This window comes from Ascaphus truei, chromosome 20 (assembly GCF_040206685.1).
Source record: "Ascaphus truei isolate aAscTru1 chromosome 20, aAscTru1.hap1, whole genome shotgun sequence".
NCBI lineage: Eukaryota > Metazoa > Chordata > Amphibia > Anura > Ascaphidae > Ascaphus > Ascaphus truei.
Genome location: NC_134502.1, coordinates 28,844,030 through 28,865,208, shown reverse-complemented (window position 1 = coordinate 28,865,208; position 21,179 = coordinate 28,844,030). Strand labels below are relative to the sequence as shown.

Genomic DNA, 21,179 nt, shown 5'->3' with positions numbered 1-21,179 from the left:
ATCTCCTACCATGCTGTTTTCCAGCTTCTCCTGTATCCTGCTGGCTGACCAGGACTTGTCATGTCCCAGGTGGCAGGGATCTGGCTGCCGGCGCCCCCCCCCCCCCCCCTCTCACCTCCTCAATTCTGGTGTTAAATAACATTGCAGTGTCATGGGATGTCACGTGACCCCACTGCATCATTTAACTCCAGTTACCCTGGTGACTCGTCGCTCTGACACTCTCTGTCCTCGGGGCATCTCTGTCAGTCTGATGCTACCACCCACTGTGCTGTCAGAGAGCAAGGAAAAGCCGCAGGTTTTTCAAACTTTTGTAACGCGATCCGCATATAACGCGATGAGATTATTCGGACCCCAAGCACCGCGCTATAACGGGGTAAAGCTGTACATGTTATTAAAGGAAAGATATACATTTAGTCTATTCCAGTATTTACCCCTTTTGATGGGCAAGGGTAACCAGGCTATATAATAAAGATTAAGCCCTCTGATTACCCTTGTGCCCTGTGGGTCCCTGGCAGCTTCCTAGCACTATAAGCCAGGGGCCAGGTATCATCACAAGCAAAAGTTAAAGTGTCCCCTACTTTTCTGCTTTTCATGTTCCCTTTGTCCCAGACTCATGGAACTTTCTGTGTGTAAGTTTTAGGTGAGATAATTGGGTAAGAATATAATTATTTTGTTTGCAGGAGTTCAGGGGCAGGAGCTACCGGTAGTACCTTAATTCTACCCGGCGAGCAGGCATGATTTGCTGGTACGCACGTGGAATTACACCGGGGCTGTCCAGCATCACTCAGACTCCTGTTTTTCGAGCTCAGTTATCTCATTCCTATTTCCCTTACAGTCATGAGTCTCCCCGAGGTCCCCCATGTATTAAAATATGTTTTATTTTGTTTTATACATTTCTTATAAGGCTCTATGCAGTCAGCCATGTCATCTGCTTAAGGTGCCAGCAAGTCTGCATCGAGCCCGTAGTTCAAAGGGGAGATGGGATGTTGAGAGGTGTCGGGGTGCTAATTGGCCAGGGCAGGGCGGAGTACTGAGTCCGGAGAACAGACTTCCCTGTGGGGAGGATACTCTGGTCTGCAAACTTAGTGGAGCCTGCCCACTAGGTGGCAATGGGCTGGCCACGGGAAATGGCGGAATGTCGGCGCGTTTCCCATTGGTCGATTCATATGTCCCATCCACAGGGCATCCCGAGCCGGCTTGGCATGCCCCCTCCCCTGACGTCAGCCAAAGAATGAGCCCCTCTTTCTATTGGCTAGTGGGAGGGAATTCCCACACTCTGATTGGTCGCTCCTCCTACCTCCATGGTAAGGATAGCTTAGCGGAGGGTATGTAAGAAGGAGGCAGACTCAGCGAACCGGACCATCCAGTGACTCGTGTCGATGAAGCTAAGGAGGGCTTTTCTAAGTTGGGCTATTCGAAATAGCAGAGCAACCAGCTTCGTTTTTAAGATAGAGATGTGGGTTTCCCTACACAGGACGGACTGGGGCTCAAGGCAATGGGATACACTAGAAACATGAAGAAAACTGTAATGCAATAAGGGAGAATCCATCAATAATGGGTATCATGATCTTGATGGACCCGACCCTTTAGCATGTATGTGGCAAAATTATTTTACAAATCTTGTGGAGGATAGCACTGGACTAGACTCGCACTCGATATAGGGAATCAATGGTTCATATATATTCCAGGACATACAGGTGCAGCCACGAGTATCTTAACACTTGCCTTGGAAAATCTGGGGCAATACCCCAGTAATGCTGCAACATTTATGTGAGATTTCTGCATCCAGACTAATGGCCCATCGGATTAACACAGCGGGGGTCCCTGGCGGTCCCATTCAGTTTGACCAGGTGGCGTCCCTCACCGGACCTGCCGTTCATGACACGTGTCTGAGTTTCAGCAATGACATTGGTCTGTATCTCTCGAATGTCATCAGGCCTTTACCGTCCTTGTTGAGAATGTAGTGGTTTATTTCCCATTAGGCCTGGTAGGCCCGGGGCCCAGGTCAACACACTTCCCCCGTCTTTTTCTCTTGCTCCTCATCACCCATATTCAGAGACCCCGCTCTCTTCCCCATGGATTTGTTCTCCAATGCAACTACAACACACATCACTGCGAAATGCTCAAAGAACTAGATTGGTCATCACTAGAGTGTAGGCGCAAAATTCACCTTTCCTGTCTTGCCTTTAAATTCTTCATGGGCAAGTTACCCAGCTACCTGAACAAGCTCCTCACCCCTACCACTTGCAGCACTCATCACCTGAGATCAGACTCCAAAAGACTGCTCATGGTCCCAAGGCTCAACAAAGTATCCGGCCGTTCCTCCTTCTCCTACCGTGCACCCCAAAACTGGAACAACCTACCAGAGACTCTCACATCCACTACCAGTTTAAGTTCTTTCAAATCTAAGGCTGTCTCACATTTTAACCTGGTTTGTAACTGTTTCATATGCCCATAATATATATTTTCTTTAACTGTTCACGCAATGTCTTGTATATAATGTATACCCTGTTCATTTATGTAACTGTATTTGTAACCATGTATTATTTGTCTTACTCTGTGCCCAGGACATACTTGAAAACGAGAGGTAACTCTCAATGTATTACTTCCTGGTAAAATATTTTATAAATAAATAATATGGCCTCTGTAAAGTGGTTATCTTCTCTTTTGTGCCCCCTCCTCCTCCTCCTCCTCCTCCTCCAGCGTTGCAGCATCAAATGACGCTGAAATGTCACATGGTGTCGCGTTGCCATGGAATCGCGGCATTGGGGTCAAATGAAGAAGGAGGAGGATGGCACCAAGGTAAGTGCAACACTGATTTGCCAATCCGCCACTGGGAAGAATGGTAATGGCGACTGTTGACATTTGATTTGGGGTTTGGTCTCCGTTTAAAAAGGCACAAAACATCGGGAGCATGGTTTGGGATCGTATCCTTATATATTTTTTTTGTTATAATACAGATTGGTGAAACCATCGTGTCTTGTCGCTTTTGTGGGCATTGGAGATTTAACGACTTCCATGATTAGTTCAATAGCTGAGATTTTTCCATTAACGTTATTTTGGCCTAGCCATGGGAGGTTGCACTTTAACCAGCATTCTTTTATTTGTAGGTGTAGACCCTGGATCGGCTGTCTGCCTGTGTAATGAAAGGAAAGGCTTGCTCAAAATATACCGATAGAAATGCTTGTTTGGATTATCAATATCCCCAACGATTACACATGGACACACCCATACCAATTATTTATTGTCATACTTTGCTTTGGATTTCATATGCAGTTTTCAGCAGTCAGGATACTACACACCATTTACATGGGGAACCTCCACATCTTTCCTCAGATTCCTGATAATTAGAGTCGCTTATCTCCTGGACACGAACAGATTCAGCGTTAGCTTTGTCCCGGATGAGGTTCAACTTCCCTATTCTCAGGACAACTCCTATATATCCTCATCTCAGCCCAACCTAAACAAACAGCACGTTCACTGGAACTTTAATTATTTGAGTACATGTTAGTATTTACTAAGAACTTGACTAAGGCAATCACTGAAAAAGAGGAAGTAAGCTGAAGCGTCTTCTGCACATGAAGCAGTCACTGAAAAAGAGGAAGTATTATTACAGTAACAGTATACATTTACACTTAACCTATAATACTCTGAAAGTTAACCCTTTACATGCCACGGCCATGAATGGGCAAACTACAAAGAAAAATAACAAGCACTGCATAAAATAAATAACATTGCAATAAAATAAAGAAAATGCCAAAAAAACAATTGATTGGCACAGTGGTACACCATGCCCATATAATATGGGCATGGTTTGCCACTATGGCAGTCAATGGGTAACCTAAAAAACAATCAACAAAAATACAAAACAATTAAACAAAAACAAGCCCTAAAAATACAAACCAATAAAATAAAAACAAGCACCAAAAATACAAAACATACTGTAATTAAACAAATAGCAAATTGCCAAAAAATGCATTGCTTGTCACTGTGCTTACCAATAGCTCAAAAGGAACATATAGTAGATAAACACGCAATTAAATAATATACAATCAATGTTTTTCTTACCTTTTCTGTCGTCACCCCTTTCCTACACCAGGTGCATCTCTTGACCCGCCACACAATGCTCCTCAAACAGCTGGTCAAATCTTGATTGAAGAGATGTCTCCCCGGTGAGTTCTTCATTCTTCTCTTCTTTCTTCTGTCTTTTCTTTCCTTCTGTCTTCTTTACTATACATACTAAGGATAAACACAGTGACACGCAATGCTTTTTTTTTTTTTTTAAACATTGTTTTTATTAGTTTTTTGTGCATACACGTCAAAGAATGCAGGATGTTGTCAATTGTATCAGGTATACACCTAACTTACAGGGAAACTTTACAAGTAACGGACGAACGTTGGGGGACCACAGGACAGGACGCAGACAGACTGACAACATCTAAGGACAAGGAAAAAGAGGGGGGAGGGGGGGAGGGGTGGGGGGGGGAGCGGCCTGGTAGTAGCGCTGATTCCACGTTTCGCCGGGGTCTTTCATCATTGCTGCCTTTGTTCTGCTCCAGTTCGCCTCTCAGAGGAGCTCAGATCCGGAACACATCAGGATTTCATGAGTCGGTGAATCTCTTCACCACTGTACCTCGGGGGGAGCCCTACTGTCCGATCGTCCCGTCCGACTCCCAACCCAACATCCAAGGAGAACCCATCTATCTCTATCAGAGCCATATTGTGGCCTCATTCATCCCCTGAATATCAGTCTGGGCAAGCCATAATGACCATACTTTCTCAAATTTATCGGCTGAGTCGTTAACTAAACTCGTTAACTTCTCCATTCTACAAATGAACCAAATTCTGTTTCTAATTTTATCAATAGACGGAATTGCATTCTGATTCCACAGTGCTGCGGTCTCGCACCTCATAGCGGTAGCAAAATGTGCTATCAGCTTGTTACCCGATCTAGATACCTCGTTTGTAGGTTTACCTAATAAAAATAGCCACGGGTCCAGCTGTATAGTGAGCCCTAAAAAGATCCTCTGCAGCCAATCGCGGATCTGGGTCCAGACCGGCACTAATCTTGGGCAAGACCACAGCATGTGCACCAGATCCCCCTGTTCCCCGCACCGCCTGGGGCAGAGTGGGGAAGCCCCCCGGACAAATTTAGCTAATCTGATTGGGGTGAGATACCACCTTAATAATACCTTATATGAGTTCTCCTTCAATGTCGTGCATATGGAGCTCGAGGCCGCAGCTTTGAACACCGCAGCCCAGTCCTCGTCCTCTAATTGTGTCTGGAGATCCTCTTCCCATTGTGTCATAAAACTGGGTTTGACTGTCCTGACTGAGTCAGTATTCACCACCTCTCTGTACAACGCAGAGATTAGTCCCCGCGTGTCGGCTCCGCGCACGCAGAGCTGTTCGAATTTAGTCAGCGGTGGTCTCACCGGGTGTGCATTATAAAATGCCCGGACCTGGAGGTACCTCATAAAATCAGTGTTAGGTACGCCCGTTTCTGACTGTAATAGTTCAAAAGATTTGATCTTGCCTTTAACCTCCAGGTCCTTCAACCGACTAATCCCTAATTGCCGCCAGCGCGGGAAGCATTTTTCCGCCAGCCCAGGAGCAAAGTCCAGATTGCCAAATAAAGGAGCCATCAGTGTGTGTTTGGAGGTCAGAGAGCAGCTAGTTTTAGAAGCCTCCCAGACCGAGAGTGAGTTGAGCACAGAGGATAGTGGGATGAGCTTATCCTTCACCCGTGTCCTCGGGTACCAGATTAGGTCCCTGAGCTCAAGCGGGGCGCACACCTCCTTCTCCAGTGCCACCCACCTCCTGAGCCCCGGGTCCCCATGCCACTGCGTGATTTGACACAATTGTGCCGCTTTATAGTAGGATAAGACGCTCGGGACTGCCAGGCCACCAGCTTCCTTGGATTTTTGCATAATTTTCCCTTTAATCCGTGGTTTTTTATCTTTCCAAATAAATTGGGAAATAGCCTTTTGGAGCCCTGCGATGTCTGCTCTAACCACGGCAACCGGGAGAGTTTGGAACAGGTATAGAATTCGGGGAAGGATGTTCATCTTGACACTATAGATCCTCCCCAACCAAGAAATACCATATGCCTTCCATTCCTGCAGCTCTTTTTTGAGAGTCCTCAGCAGTCTGGGATAGTTCGCCGAATATAAGGAGCTCGCCTTTTTTGTGATCTGCACTCCTAGGTATTTCATGGCGGATGGACGCCATCTGAACTCAAAGTTGAGTTCTATCAACTTCTCCATTTCTCTTGGCAGGTGTAGGCTTAAGGCCTCTGATTTAGTTTGATTTATTTTGAAGCCAGAGATCTGGGCAAAACGCTCTAGAAGCTCGAACAGATTAGGCAGCGAGATAAGCGGCTTGGCAAGGGTTAGAATGATATCATCCGCGTACAGAGCCACTTTGTGCTCCTGCGAATGGATCTGTACCCCAGCGATATCAGCGTTACTCCGAATTTGTGCTGCGAGTGGTTCGATGCATAAGGCGAATAGCAGGGGCGAAAGCGGACATCCCTGCCTCGTCCCACTTTTAATTGGGAATAGTTCCGAGGGGAATCCCTGGTGAACTACTCTGGCTGATGGTGCCGTATATAGTGCTTTGACAGCCTGTTGGAATTTGCCTCCAAACCCAAATGCGCCAAGCGTGGACTCCAGGTATGGCCAATCAATCCTGTCAAAGGCCTTTTCCGCGTCTAAGCTTAGGGCCACACCCCGAATCTCGTTGGCTCCCATGAAATCTATTATATCAACAATTCTTCTAGTGTTTTCGGCCGCTTGTCTACCTCTAATGAAGCCAACTTGATCCGGGTGGATGAGCCCCGGCAGGATTACATTTAATCTATTGGCCAGCAATTTAGCGTAGATTTTTACATCTGTGTTAATTAATGATATTGGCCGGTAACTTTGGCAGCTAGTGGGATCCTTGTCCTCTTTATGAATTACCGAGATTGACGCCTGGAGCATCTGTCCCGGAAAGGGCTCTCCTGCTAATACTCCATTAAACAGCTGGAGCATGTGTGGAGCTAAGACTCCGATAAATTTTTTGTAATACAGATTGGAGAACCCATCCGGGCCTGGGGCTTTTGATGCTTTTAAGTTTTTTACAACCGCCTCTAGTTCTTCCCTTGTGAAGTCTCGTTGCAGAGCCTCTCGCTCCTTTCTGTTTACTTGTGGCAAGGCTGCGTCTGCTAGGAATTTCTGTAGATTACTACTTGTCCTAGCATTGTGAACTACCTTCTCTCCATTATACAGCTGTTCGTAGAATTTCGCAAACTCCCCTACTATGACTTTAGGGTTTGAGGAACTCTGGCCTCCTGCGGTCGTAATAGAATGAATGTTAAAATTTGGTTTCCTATTACGGAGTCTGGTGGCTAGCATAGTGTCCGGTTTGTTAGCTTTCTCATAGAACTTCCTCTGTGTCCAACTCATGTCTTTCTCCGCTCGGGAAGTAAGGAGGAGGTTTAGCTGAATTCTAACATCCTTCAACTCCCTCAGATCAACATCTCTACCTGTCTGGTTATGTAGAGTAGAGAGCTCATGTAACCTGTGATAAAGCTGGGCTAATTTGGCTTCCTTTTTCTTTTTCCTATTTGCCGCTATACCGATTAAAACCCCCCTAATCGTGGCCTTATGAGCCTCCCATAACAGTGATTGGGATTCTACACTGCCACTATTTATCCGGAAATACTCTGATATTTCAGATTTCACTTTGTTTTGGGTCTCCGGGATTTTGATTATTGATTCATTTAGCTTCCAGTTTGCTCCCGGGCTGGCATTACTCAATTGGGTGCATCTTAGCTCTACCGATGCATGGTCCGACCAAATAATATCATGTATGCTTGTGTCGGAAATTTGTGGGACCATTCTGCCCGATACAAAGAAGTGGTCAATCCTACTGTAGCTGTCATGTGGGTGGGAGTAGAACGAATAACTGCGGTCTCCCTGGTGCTGCTCTCTCCATATGTCCACCAGGCTAGTCTGTTTAAGGCCTTTCAGTAATGAGCTATTCCCTTCTTTCTTATTATTTTTTTGGGACGTAGATCTGTCTACCTTTGCATTCATGACTGTGTTAAAGTCGCCCCCTAGAATTATTTGTCCCTCAGCCCATACCTGCAGCTTCTGGAAGAATGTGTTGTAGAAGTCTAGCTGACCTTCGTTTGGAGCGTATATACACGCTAATGTCATTCTGACCTGCTTAAGGAGCCCGACCAGCACCAGATACCTTCCCTTTGGGTCCCTTTTAATCTTTTCAACCTGGAAGGGGGTGTGATTTTGGAATAGGATAGCTACCCCTTTCTTTTTCTCTGCCCCTGATGCTAAAAAGAACTTACGAAAGCTAGAGTCAAGAAATTTCGGATTATTACGCCAGCTGAAGTGAGTCTCCTGTAGGAAGACCACGTCAGCCCCTCTCCTCTTGAATTCAGTGAAAGCGACTCTCCGCTTACGTGGACTGTTGAGCCCTTTGGCGTTTTGCGATATGAAAATTACCTCCATTTTATGTAGTAGTGTCTGTGTGGACCTAGAATGTAAGCCGGTCTGATCTTACCCCTGACCCTGGACATGTTCTGTTCATGGGCTCTGTGGTGTAGACTCCAGAAGCGCCTATTCAACCCACCGCCTGTTGGGACTGGAGAAGGAAAGGGAAAAAACATGAGGGGAGAATACACACATAAAACACCTAAATACATCATGAGAACCGTATTGGTCTTAAAAGACCTCGGGTTCAATGCCCGGAGGAGAGATTTTCTCCCTGGACCCTCCTCCCCCTTGGTCCCTCTCTGTGGCTTCCAGAACTCGCCACAGATCTCCGGGTCAGAACCAGGTAGGTGGGATATGACCCCCCTCCTGGCGAAGACGCACATGCCTGCAGGCAGAGTGGTGGCTGCCCCCCTCCCCGCCGGCCGCTCTGTGCGTTACAAAACCTAACAACTAACTTCTCTTCTATCTATTTTATTAACTCTTATTAATCCAAACTTAAGCGTTTAACTACCTTGAGCTCGAATCATGAGCTCTTCCCTTTTATCTAAAACTGTAACTACAACTTCCCACCCTGTTCTCTGCCTGCCCTTTTAACCGCTGACCGTTTCTACCTCCCCTCATGCATTCCTCCCTGCTTCCGGGCTCGGGTGCTCTCCCTCTCTCCCCCTCCCTCTAGGATCCTGCCGGGTCCCTCGTTGCCACATTTCTGTTATCTCTCCTGGGAGACCTCCGCTTGCGCCTCTCCGGTACCCCTATGTTCTCACTCATGTTCTTTTGTCCGCTATCTACTCTATGCTATACTTACTCTGTACATGATACTTTGCCCCTGTACTCTGCTTTGTTTATGGCTATTAGGCTTGTCTATGCTGTCTTCCCCCCTTTGTCTCCTGTCCCTGATGGGGGCCTGTGCTACCTCTTCCCCTCCCCCTCCCCCCTCCCGCCCGTGCATGTCCCCTCCTCGAGCGGCCAGGCAACCTCCTTCTGCACCGCTGAGTCTTTTCTGCGGGACTCCGCCTGTCCTGTGATCGCCTCCCCGGCGGAGGAGCTCGCGTGCCCCCGCCAGAGGAGATCGCTGTACTCCCAGCCGGTCACCTCGCATCTGACGTCATCCTGGCGTCCGCTCGGGCTCTTCGCCGCGCCTCTCCTCCAACTCTCGTGATAGCTGGATCCATGACGTCACCGGTGTGGGCGTGTTGATCTCAATCCGCGGTGGACTGCCGAGACGAGAGGGCTGGATCGGGGGAGGCTCCCTGGGCGGGTCCATCCGGCAGAGCAGATCTTCCCGCCGAAACCCCCGCCGCCATTGGAGATCTCGCGCCCTTCCGTCCTTCTTCCTCACCATTAGGTGCATATCCGCCATTTTGGGGACCCATGCGCTGCGGCCATCTGCTGAATGCCGTCATCTTTGGACCCGGGACAACTCCGGAACCTCAGCAGTCTCACGGTAGGGGGATGTCTGGTGTAGCCTGTGTGGCAGGGTGTGTTTAAACTGCGCAACGGGCGCAGCTGCAGCTCTTGAACTTTATAGAGTCTCTCCTTTACGGGCTTTTCCCTCTGCCCCCCTCCTTGCTGATTCTCCTCTCCGGCGTGGGAGAGGTGCCCTGCTTTCCTGTCAGGGAGTCCGTCCTCTTCCCCTGCTGGGCTCCCTCCGCTCCATTGTCCTGTGGTCCCCGCACACCCAGTTTTTTAAGGAAGGCTGCCCCTTCTGAGGGGTGCTTGAGCACCTGCGGTCTGCCGTTTTTGATGGCTACTAGGGCGAATGGGAATGCCCAACGGTAGCGCACCTCATTGTCCCTTAGGGCCTTAGTTATGTGCCCCACAGCTCTCCGTCTGGCCAGTGTCAGCGGGGACAGATCCTGGAAGATCAACAGGGTAATCCCCTCGAAGGTAATGTGTGGGGTGGCACGGGCTATTCTGCTCACCTCTTCTTTGACAGAGAAGTAGTGGAGCCGGAGGATCACATCCCTAGGGGGGTTGGAGGGCACGGGTCTGGATCGTAAGGCCCTATGGCATCTGTCCATCCTAAAGTCTGAGGCCGGGCTGCCTGGTAATATTGAGGCCATCCAGCGGGAGAGTAAAGCTTCTGGGTCCAGAATTTCTTCTGGGATCCCCCTCACTCTGAGGTTATTTCTTCGATCTCTATTCTCCCCGTCCTCTTGTCTGGCTTCCAACTCTGCCACTCTCTGTTCCAACGCTTGTACCCAGGAGTTTGTCTCCTTGTGGGCAGTTGAGCTAACGTCCATGCGCTCCTCCAGGTCGTTGGTCCTCGTCCCTATCTGTACCAGATCATGTCTGAGCCCCTCCACCTCTCCTCTGAAGAAAGATTTGAGATCAATTAATAGTCTTGATATTTCTTTTTTGATGACTTTTGTTTGTTCTGCTGCCGCTCTGGAGCCCTCTGCATCCTGGGCTGAGTCTGAGTCAGATACTGCTGACATCTCTGCAGTCCCTGCCTTGCTTTGGCCGGTGAAGTAGGCCCTGATATCTGACTTTCGTCGAGTCTTTTGTCTTGTAGCTGCCATCCTTTTTTGGGGTTTATTATCTTAACTGGGAAGGGTTTAGGCAGCCGTCGCTATGTTTTTTTTCTCAAAAATGCTGGTTTTGCTATTGTTTAATTGCTTTATTGTGCCGGCGGTTGGAGGAGCTGTGTGTCTATGCAGCCATCCTCAACCAGCCGCGCATGCGCATCGACACGCAATGCTTTTTAAGGCAAATGTTGTGTTTATTTAATTATTATGTATTGTATTTTTTATTATGGTGATGTGGGGGCCTGCGGGAAAGCCCGCGGACCCCCGTATCTCCCCACCTCTCTGGCATCTCCATCTTTGGTATCTCCATCTCATCAGCCTCCGGTATCAATCCTGTGCAGTAAAACTAAAGGAACTGCTTTCATGCATCTTGCAATTCCTTTAGCACCAGCCGGTAGCTGGTGCCAAAATAACACAAGTTTTTATAGTACGATATGCTTATCACAGCTCAGTGAATAGCAGTTTCATGCAAAAAAGGCTATTTCAGGCTAATTTTGCCAGAGTGTTATAGTACCAGAGTATAAAAAGCAGTTTCAGTGTGATATTGCCCTGTTATCGGAGCTGTGTGAATAGCAACACAGGCAATATCGCAATATAAGGGCAATATAAGGGCATTTATAGTGCCAGCCTCCCTCTCACACACTACTACACCATGATATGTATACACAGCACAGGTACAGCGCGGGCAGTGCCAGCCTCCCCTGACACACACAATACTACATCATGTATACACAGCACAAGTACTGCGCGGGCAGCGGCAGTGCCAGCCTCCCCCTCACACACACTACTACACCATGTATACACAGCACAGGTACAGCGCGGGCAGCGGCAGCCTCCCCCTCACACACACTACTACACCATCTATACACAGCACAGGTACAGCGCGGGCAGCGGCATTGCCAGCCTCCCTCACAGACTACTACACCATGTATACACAGCACAGTTACAGCGCGGGCAGCAGCAGTGCCAGCCTCCCCCTCTCACACACTACTACACCATGTATACACAGCACAGGAACAGCGTGGGCAGCAGCAGTGCCAGCCACACACACACACATACTGTACACTGTCCTAGCCTATATATCTTAAAATAAAATACATTCCCTGCGCCTCTCTTGGGATAACTCTGTCCCACCGGTTAAATAATTATCCTGTTAGAAATATCCCTCACATTACCCCTTCGTGCCCGACTGTCAGAGACACGTTGCTCTGCAGAACTGAAGAGGTCAGTGCTCATTAGTGCTTTTCTGTTAACGAGGGAATTCATTTATGTATAAAAAGGGGCATTTATTAAAAATATCCACACAGGCGAGATCTAGAGAGAGAGAAAGAATGAGGTAAGCAATTTTGCTGATTATTTATATATATATATATATATATATATATATATATATATATATATATATATATATATATATATATAATATATCATTCATTGTAACATCGCCGGAAGAAGAGATCAGTGTATCTCGAAAGCTCGCACAAATAAAAGCATTTCGTTAGCCACAGAACGGTATCATCTATTTATTTTTTGATTATTGAAGCTCGGCTAACACGGTACTGATACCTCTACATATATATATATATATATATATATATATATATATATATATATACAATAAAAAAAGAATAGACAATACCTCTGCATATATTTATATAATGCTGCACTGTATATTTATTATGAGTATTACTACACACTGATAATGATCACGCTGCGCTGTATAATGATGCTGAGTATCTATAAACAGATAATGATCATGCCTCACTGTATAATGATGCTTGGTATCTATACACTGATAATGAACACACTGCATTGTATAAATATACAGAGTATCTCTATACACTGATAATAATAATAATAATAATAATAATAATAATAATAATAATAATAATATTAATAGCATGTTCTTGTATAGCGCTGCTAGTTTTACATAGCGCTTCACAGAGACATTTTGCAGGCACAGGTTCCTGCCCAGTGGAGCTTACAATCTATGTTGTTGGTGCCCGAGGCACAGGGAGATAAAGTGACTTGCCAAAGTTCACAATGAGCCGACACTGGGAATTGAACCAGTCTCCCCTGCTTCAAACTCAGTGCCAGTCAGTGTTATTCACCGAGCCTCTCCTTCTCCCTAATAATCATGCCACGCTGTATAATTATGCTGAGTTTCGATACACTGTTTATAAACATGCCACGCTGAATAATGATACTGAGTATCTATACACTGATAAAAAAACATGTTGCACTGTATAATTATAATAAGTATCTATACATTGATAATGAACACGATGCGCTGTATAATGATGCTGAGTACCTCGATTCCCTTCCACCTTCTGTTCAGATAATGTATTTATCCTATATAGTAATAATTGTGTAAATGTAAATGTAATATAACCATATAGTAATATCCTATATAGTAATAATTGTGTAAATGAAATGTGTTGGAAGCTCTGTTACATTGCAGGGTTATGATTTCCCGTCCTATAAATAATGGATCAGGATCTAATGTCCTACTTCTGTCTGGTTGCAGAGCGATGTCCCTTTTATACTGGTCCATATGGCACCTCGTTCTCTCCTACCTCACTCCTGCCTCTCGTTCTGACAGCCTGGGGTGCAAACTGCGGGGCTCGGACCTCACTGGGGTCTACAAGCATGGAGATGTCTTAATAGGGGCGGTGATTGCATTCCATGCTGACATAGAGTACCTTGAAACCATTTTCACAGAGATCCCCCCACAGGGAACATGTAAATTGTAAGTTTTACAATGTCATCTTTGTATCTCACAATATCACTTGTTGTCCCTCTCTCCCCATATCTTCTCCCCCTCTCCCCATCCCTCTAAATCCGTTATTCTCTACCCCACTCCCCCACCTCTCTCTTCCTCCTTCTTCCCCTTCCTCTTTCCCTCTCTCTCACATGATCTCTCTCCACACTATTTTATTACTGTTTGTATCACAACTAACTTTTCTCTCTAAATTTCTCTCTCTCCTTATATTCCTCCTTCTCTTCTCTCCCATCGCTCTCTTTTTTTCTCTCAATTAATTCATATTTATCCTTCTATTTCATATTCTCTTCATGTGCCCCAGACCCATCTCCTCCTTGGGTAGATGATATGGAATGAGGACCTTCTCTCCACAAACTTTTCTTCTGTCTCCTTAATTGTCCCCTGTCTACCCTCCTTAATTTCTGTATAGGTAAAGGGTCCTATCCTTAGTTTCTTCCTTCTAACTTCCAGCTTTTATTCTGAAGTCTTCCAGCAGTTCCAGGCCATGAGGTTCACCATGGAGGAGGTCAACAGAAGATATGACCTCCTCCCAAACATCACCCTGGGTTTTCAAATTTACGACTCTTGTCGTGTACTGCAGAGGCAGCTGGATGGGACCCTGAAGATTCTAACAGGTCAGAAACAGGGTATCCCCAATTTCTGTTGCCGGGAAAATCCACTTTTGGCTGCAATCATTGGACAATCAACCTCCACCTACTCCATTCTCATGGCTCATATCCTGGGTCTGTACAGATACCCACAAGTAAGAATCAATGGGAGTTGTCCACAGTGCTGAATCTCTTATCTCACTGTTCTCTATCCAACACTTAAAGTAACTGGCAGCAATGTATACTAGGAAACATTCATATGGCTGTGAATGGCTTATTATTACACTGCACATTTTATCTAATTATTTTTATTATGATGTTTCAGAAAAAGCATTACCATAATATTAAGTAATAGCTACTGATATCAATATTTTCAGGGAAACAGGTTATCTGTACCTTATCAAACCCCATTTATCACCTTAGATCAGTCACTTCTCGACCAGCTCCCTCCTGAGTGACAGGACACAGTTCCCTTCCTTCTTCAGGACTGTCCCCAGCGATGCCTTCCAGTCCCGAGGACTGGCCCAGCTGGTGTTGTATTTTGGCTGGAAGTGGGTTGGGTTGGTGGCTTTGGAAAATGACTATGGGCAACAGGGCATCCAGGTCATTAAGCAGGAGATCCTCAAGGCCGGAGCTTGTGTGGCCTTCGCAGAATTCCTCCTGCTCAGCCGTCTGGATAAGAACACTCCCCACATCATCAGGGTCATCAGAAATTCAATGGCCAAGGTTGTTTTGGTCTTCTCCACAGATTTTGACATGATCCCACTACTTGATGAGATGCTTAGGCAGAACGTGACTGGGAAGATCTTTGTGGCCAGTGAAGCTTGGTCCATCTCAAACATATTAAGAGTGGAAAAATACTCTACAATACTCTCTGGCTGCATTGGCTTTGCCTTCTCCAGCTCAAAGATTGCAGGATTTAGAGAGTATCTCAACAGTGTCCGTGTCTTCAATACCACAGGTGACATTTGGGAAAAGAAGTTCTGGGAAGAAGCATTTGGATGCAAATTCTTTGACCAGAGACTCCTCACCAGCTCATTGACTAATCTTACAAAGTTGTGTACAGGAAATGAGGATCTAGAGAGTATCCAGAACAGTTACAACGATGTGTCCAATTTAAGAGGTCCCTACAATCTTTATACAGCGATATATATTATAGCCAAAGCTCTGCATGATCTACAAACATGCCAGGAGGGGAGAGGACCGTTTCATAATGAAAGTTGTACAGATATTCGGAGCTTCAAACCATGGCAGGTAAGAATTGCTGTTAATCATTAGTTTTACGTGAAGTTACAATTTGCCCTGTAATTCAAGAATATATTGGGGGGTCTTTATTACTCTGGGGTTCAGAAATGAAGTCTGTGAAAGTCACTTGTCTTCCTCCTGTCTTCTCTCTATCAGTTCCACCTCTTCTGACCTATTTTGAAAGTGAGCTCCATGTGATATCCTTAAAAGCAGATAAACAAACCTTAGTTTTATTATTTTTCTAGCTGTAATAATAATTTCTCGTCATTTTATTGAAAGGATCCAACGCCTGCAGTATAGTGATCACAATTACAAATTAAAATAGCATCACACCATGCCCAAGATTGTGATGTTTTCATTAAAAATCCCACCACTGTTGGACAGACAACTCTCAATATCTGTCTTCCAGGCAGGCTAGGGGGAATTAATTCTGTTCAGTAGACATTTTCAGTCCATAGAGGGTAAATAAATAAGGGGTGATCATTTTCTCCCCTGCAGCTGTTACACTACATCCAGAACGTACGTGTGAGACTGAGCAATGGTAGAGAGGTCTTCTTTGATAGGAATGGGGACCTCCCTGCGGTGTACGATATTGTGAACTGGCAGCTGGGTGCAGATGGCATGATGAGGCATGTAACAGTGGGAAGATTCGATACCGTGGCACCAGATGGAAACACCTTTAATATCAATGCAAGTGCCGTGATGTGGGCATCAGGGAGCAGACAGGTATGGAGTGTGAAGGCTTTGAGTGTGAGTTCTGCATGTACAGAACATGGCAGTGACCGTGAATGCCACATAATATAGACGTGTTTTACAGATCCTCTCTGAAGAGTAATTGATTTGGTGAATCTTGTTTGAATCCCAGTGTCAGTTCTACTTGTGACATTAGGCAAGTTAGGGGAAGTAGACAGGACAGTCACTCAGTATGTCTTTACAGCACTGTGTATAGTGGCAGTGTTTTAGAAGACAAATATTATAATAATTGGGAAGTCTTGAAAGTTTACTATTAAATCTATAAATGCATCCCTCCTTTGGTCCATGGAGTTTATTGGTCCCACCACAGGGAGGGAGAAAAAAGGTAGAAGGGACATGTGGGACATGAAGTCTGTCGCTTCCATCACAGGGTGACAGAGACAAATACAGAAGGGACCTATGAGTCTGTCCAACCCATCACAGGATGACAGCGCCAAAGACAGAAGGGAGTTGTGGGACCATCCCCCACCTTGTAAGTTGACACAGTGACAAAGTGACACAGACAGAAGGAAGCTATTAATCTGTCCCTCCACCCACAGGTTGACACAATGACACAGAGAGAATGGAGCTATGAGTGAGTCCCTCCCCCGCATATTAACAGTGACACAGACAGAAAGAAACTATTTCCCTCCCACCCTACATGTTGGTGACACAGTGAGAAAACAGAAGGGAGCTATGAGTCTGTCCCTCTCTCTGCATTGCATATTGTGTCTTTTTCAACCTGTAGAATTGTGCATTTTCCCCCAGGTTCCTCAGTCTGTCTGCAGTCAGAGCTGTACTTCTGGATACAGGAGGGTGTTAAGAAAAGGGGAACCTGTCTGCTGCTTCCATTGTGTGCCCTGTCCCCAAGGAGAGATCTCCAACCAGACAGGTGAGCAGATTACATAAGAACCATGGACAAACAAAAGATGTTAATCGTTTAAGTGTATTTTTCACACCTTTATCTTTCAGACTCCATTGATTGCTCCAAGTGTCCATGGGATAAGTGGCCAAGTCTCCAGAAAGACAGTTGTTACCCAAAGACCACTGAGTTCCTCTCATATCAAGAGGTCCTGGGTGCCACCTTGGCTGCTATAAGTCTTTTTTCCTCAGTTATTCCGATTTTAATCTTTGGGCTTTTCATCCATTATAAGAACACTCCCATTGTCAGAGCCAACAACTACACCCTCAGTTGTCTTCTACTGGTGTCCCTGTCCCTCTGCTTCCTCTGCTCTTTGACTTTTATTGGTTACCCCCATCCTGAGAAGTGTCTTCTGCGCCAGGCTGCTTTTGGCATGGTCTTTGCCTTCTGTGTCTCATGTATCTTGGCCAAAACTTTCATGGTGGTTTTTGCCTTCATGGCCACAAAACCAGGAAACAGGCTGAGGAAATGGACCAGCCCTCGGGTGTCCTACATGATCATAGTGTTCTGCTCCTTCTTACAATTCCTTGAGTGCATCTTTTGGCTTTTGTTCTCTCCTCCCTTCCAAGAAAAGAACATCCAAAGTCAACCTGGAGTCATCATCGTTGAGTGTAATGAGGGCTCCACCACTGCCTTCTGGTGCATGCTGGGATATCTCAGCCTTCTGGCCACTATCAGCTTCACCTTTGCGTTCCTGGCCAGGCAGCTACCTGCTAGTTTCAACGAGGCCAAGTTCATCACCTTCAGCATGCTGGCCTTCCTCAGCGTCTGGGTGTCCTATATCCCGGCCTCCCTCAGCGCCCGTGGTAAGTACACCGTGGCCATGGAGGTCTTCGCCATCCTGTCCTCCAGCTGGGCTCTAGTGGTCTGCATGTTTGTGCCAAAATGTTTCATCATATTGTTCCGACCCGACATGAACTCGAGAGAACGTCTCATGGGGAAAGCTAAAGTTTCAAGATAAGAGATTTAAAAAATAATATCTAAAATTTTAAATCTACAGAATATTAAAATATTTTAATTCAATTAAAATTGTTACTTTTTATTGAGTATCCGGAATATGGCACAATAAATATGTATATTTTTAATCTTGTCAATCTCCAAAATGATGACCCATCCGACAGAGGGCTGGAGGATGGGAGGGGAGAAGGGTGAGGGCTGCGACTTATTAAGTGAAGAAGAATCAGGCACATGGTCTTAATCATCAAATGAAAAGGGGCTTAATGTGCCAAGGAATCCAACGGTTCGCCAGTAATACTGTCTTTCTCATGGTGTAGGCCGCGACTTATTACACATGGTTGGTACAGCTCAACCCAGTTATAGCGTGATCCGTTACAACGCGAATCCGCTTATAACGCTATATGAGCGTGGCTCCTAGTAATATGCAATACCATGATGCAGATCTTCCATCATGCTGTTTTCTAGCCTCTCCTGTGCCCTAAAACAAAAACAGATAGAGTGCGCAAATTATTAATTCTATTTTTTAAACCCTTCACCACCGTTGTGTTAATTTTATAACATAATACAACCTCTAAATCGATGGGTGATCTGCAGCTATGTGAACAGGGGTAAAACCCCTAGGCAACTGAAACACAAAGAAAGACAAGAGCGCAAACGCACATAGTGAAGTTTGTAAAAATGGGTGTATATAATATTAGGGTATAATATCTGCGTACATCAGATTAGTGGGTAATAAGCATTTCATGTGCAATACATGAGTTTACCAAACGCCGCACTGCCGCCTCCAAGCCTCAGGAGTTCTTTCTCACAGCATCCAGGACAAGCTGCCACGGTTGTAGTATGGAACCTCCGCTGCGGTGCCGTATCCTGATCGATATCCTTCCCCAATCGCTGCCGTCACTACCGCTCACTCCTTGGATCTGCCTCCGACTGCCACTTCTTCATGGAAGAAGAAGCTTATGCTTCGAAACGCGTTGGATAAAGATTTTTAAAAGTCCTAGAACTGTATCTCCACACTCTGCGTGGTTTATCTACATTGGACTGATTTCATGCAAAGAGCTGCACTCGGCATACTGCAGTAAAGCTACCATCACGCTTTACGCCCCAACCTCCCTTTGCGGCCGGTCGCAAAACCCCGCGGGACACGTGACCTACCAACACAGTACTCTGAGGCGCAGTGGCAGTCGGAGGCAGATCCAAGGAGTGAGCGGTAGTGACGGCAGCGATTGGGGAAGGATATCGATCAGGATACGGCACCGCAGCGGAGGTTCCATACTACAACCGTGGCAGCTTGTCCTGGATGCTGTGAGAGAGAACTCCTGAGGCTTGGAGGCGGCAGTGCGGCGTTTGGTAAACTCATGTATTGCACATGAAATGCTTATTACCCACTAATCTGATGTACGCAGATATTATACCCTAATATTATATACACCCATTTTTACAAACTTCACTATGTGCGTTTGCGCTCTTGTCTTTCTTTGTGTTTCAGTCTCCTGTGCCCTGCTGGGTTGACCAGGGCTTGTCATGTCCCAAGTGGCAGGGACCTTGGCTCACATTGCCATGGCAACGCAACTTCACGTGACGCCAGAAGGAGGCTCACGCCATTTGACGCCAGTTACCATGGTGACGCACCGCTCTGACACTCTCTGTTCTTGGGGAATCTCTTTCAGTCTGATGCTACCACCCACTGCGCTGTCAGAGAGCCAGGAAAAGTCGCAGGTTTATAAAGTTTTGTAACGCGATCCGCATATAACGCAATGAGATTCTTTGGACCCAAAGCACCGCGCTATAATGGGGTTGAGCTGTACATGTTAACATTAAAAGAAAGATATAAATTTAGTGAATAATAGTAATTACCCCTTGTTACGGGCAAGGGTAACCAGGCTATATAATAAAGGTCAAGCCCTCTGGTTACCCTTGGGCCCCGTGAGTCCCTGATAGCTTCCTAGCACTATAAGCCAGGGGCCAGGTTTCATCACAAGCAAAAGTTAAAGTGTCCTCTACTTTTCTGCTTTTCATGTTCCTTTTGTCCCAGACTCATGCAACTTTCTGTGTGTTTTAGGTGAGATATTTGGGCAAAACACGAAATAGTATACCCATATAATGCCTGCACTCAGCCTCTTATATAGAACTCTATATTTTTCACTGGGAAGAGATGGAAATCCATCTCCACTAATCATTTAAAAAAAAAATTAAGGTCGCAAAGAAAATGTAAATTTAAAAACCTATTTCAACAATTAGCGTATCAAAAAGTCTTGTATACAGTATAAACATGAACTAATTGATATTGAATTGGCCACACTTTATCCAAGGTAGGTAGCTAACATATGCATCCAATGATATGTGTAATCATTATTAAAAGGAACATTATACGTGAATAGTGTAAGGTGCAGATAAACGGTAATAATAGTGTAACGGGAAGAAGGGAAAGGGAATAATCCCTAAGGTGAGTGAATGATAGTGTGACACCACAGAATGATACTCTAATCTGCAGTTGATAATGTGACACACAGTGTTAAATATAATAAACCGTGTATCCTAGTGACAAAAAGTGTTAAATATAATAAACCGTGTATCCCTTATCGTAGAGCATATTAGCGAAGACTTGGAAGTTCCCCAGCTCATATACAGTGCACAAGCATAACACCTATAAACTTAACCTGTTTAATAAAACATACTTTGGACACTTTTACTTGGACACTTTTACCTGTCGAAGTCTTTTGGTTTTGAGGGGTAGAATGGGATTCTATATCACTCTGCCCACTAGCCATATCCCTCACACACTGGAAACCTGACTTAGATGGTACAGGCATACCCCGCATTAACATACGCAATGGGACCGGAGCATGTATGTAAGGTGAAAATGTACTTAAAGTGAAGCACTACGTTTTTCCCACTTATTATTATTGATGCATGTACTGTACTGCA

At 45.6% G+C, this 21,179-nt stretch overlaps 1 protein-coding gene across 1 annotated transcript; it reads left to right on the top strand.

The window, feature by feature from the left end:
• Positions 1-13,557: 13,557 nt before the first annotated feature.
• On the top strand, positions 13,558-18,255 carry LOC142471082 (extracellular calcium-sensing receptor-like). Its single transcript, XM_075577879.1, has 6 exons — positions 13,558-13,775; positions 14,259-14,550; positions 14,819-15,649; positions 16,139-16,366; positions 17,141-17,264; positions 17,345-18,255. Exons 1-6 carry the CDS (start codon positions 13,558-13,560, stop codon positions 18,253-18,255), a joined length of 2,604 nt encoding a protein of 867 aa, XP_075433994.1.
• The last annotated feature ends 2,924 nt before the right edge of the window (positions 18,256-21,179 follow it).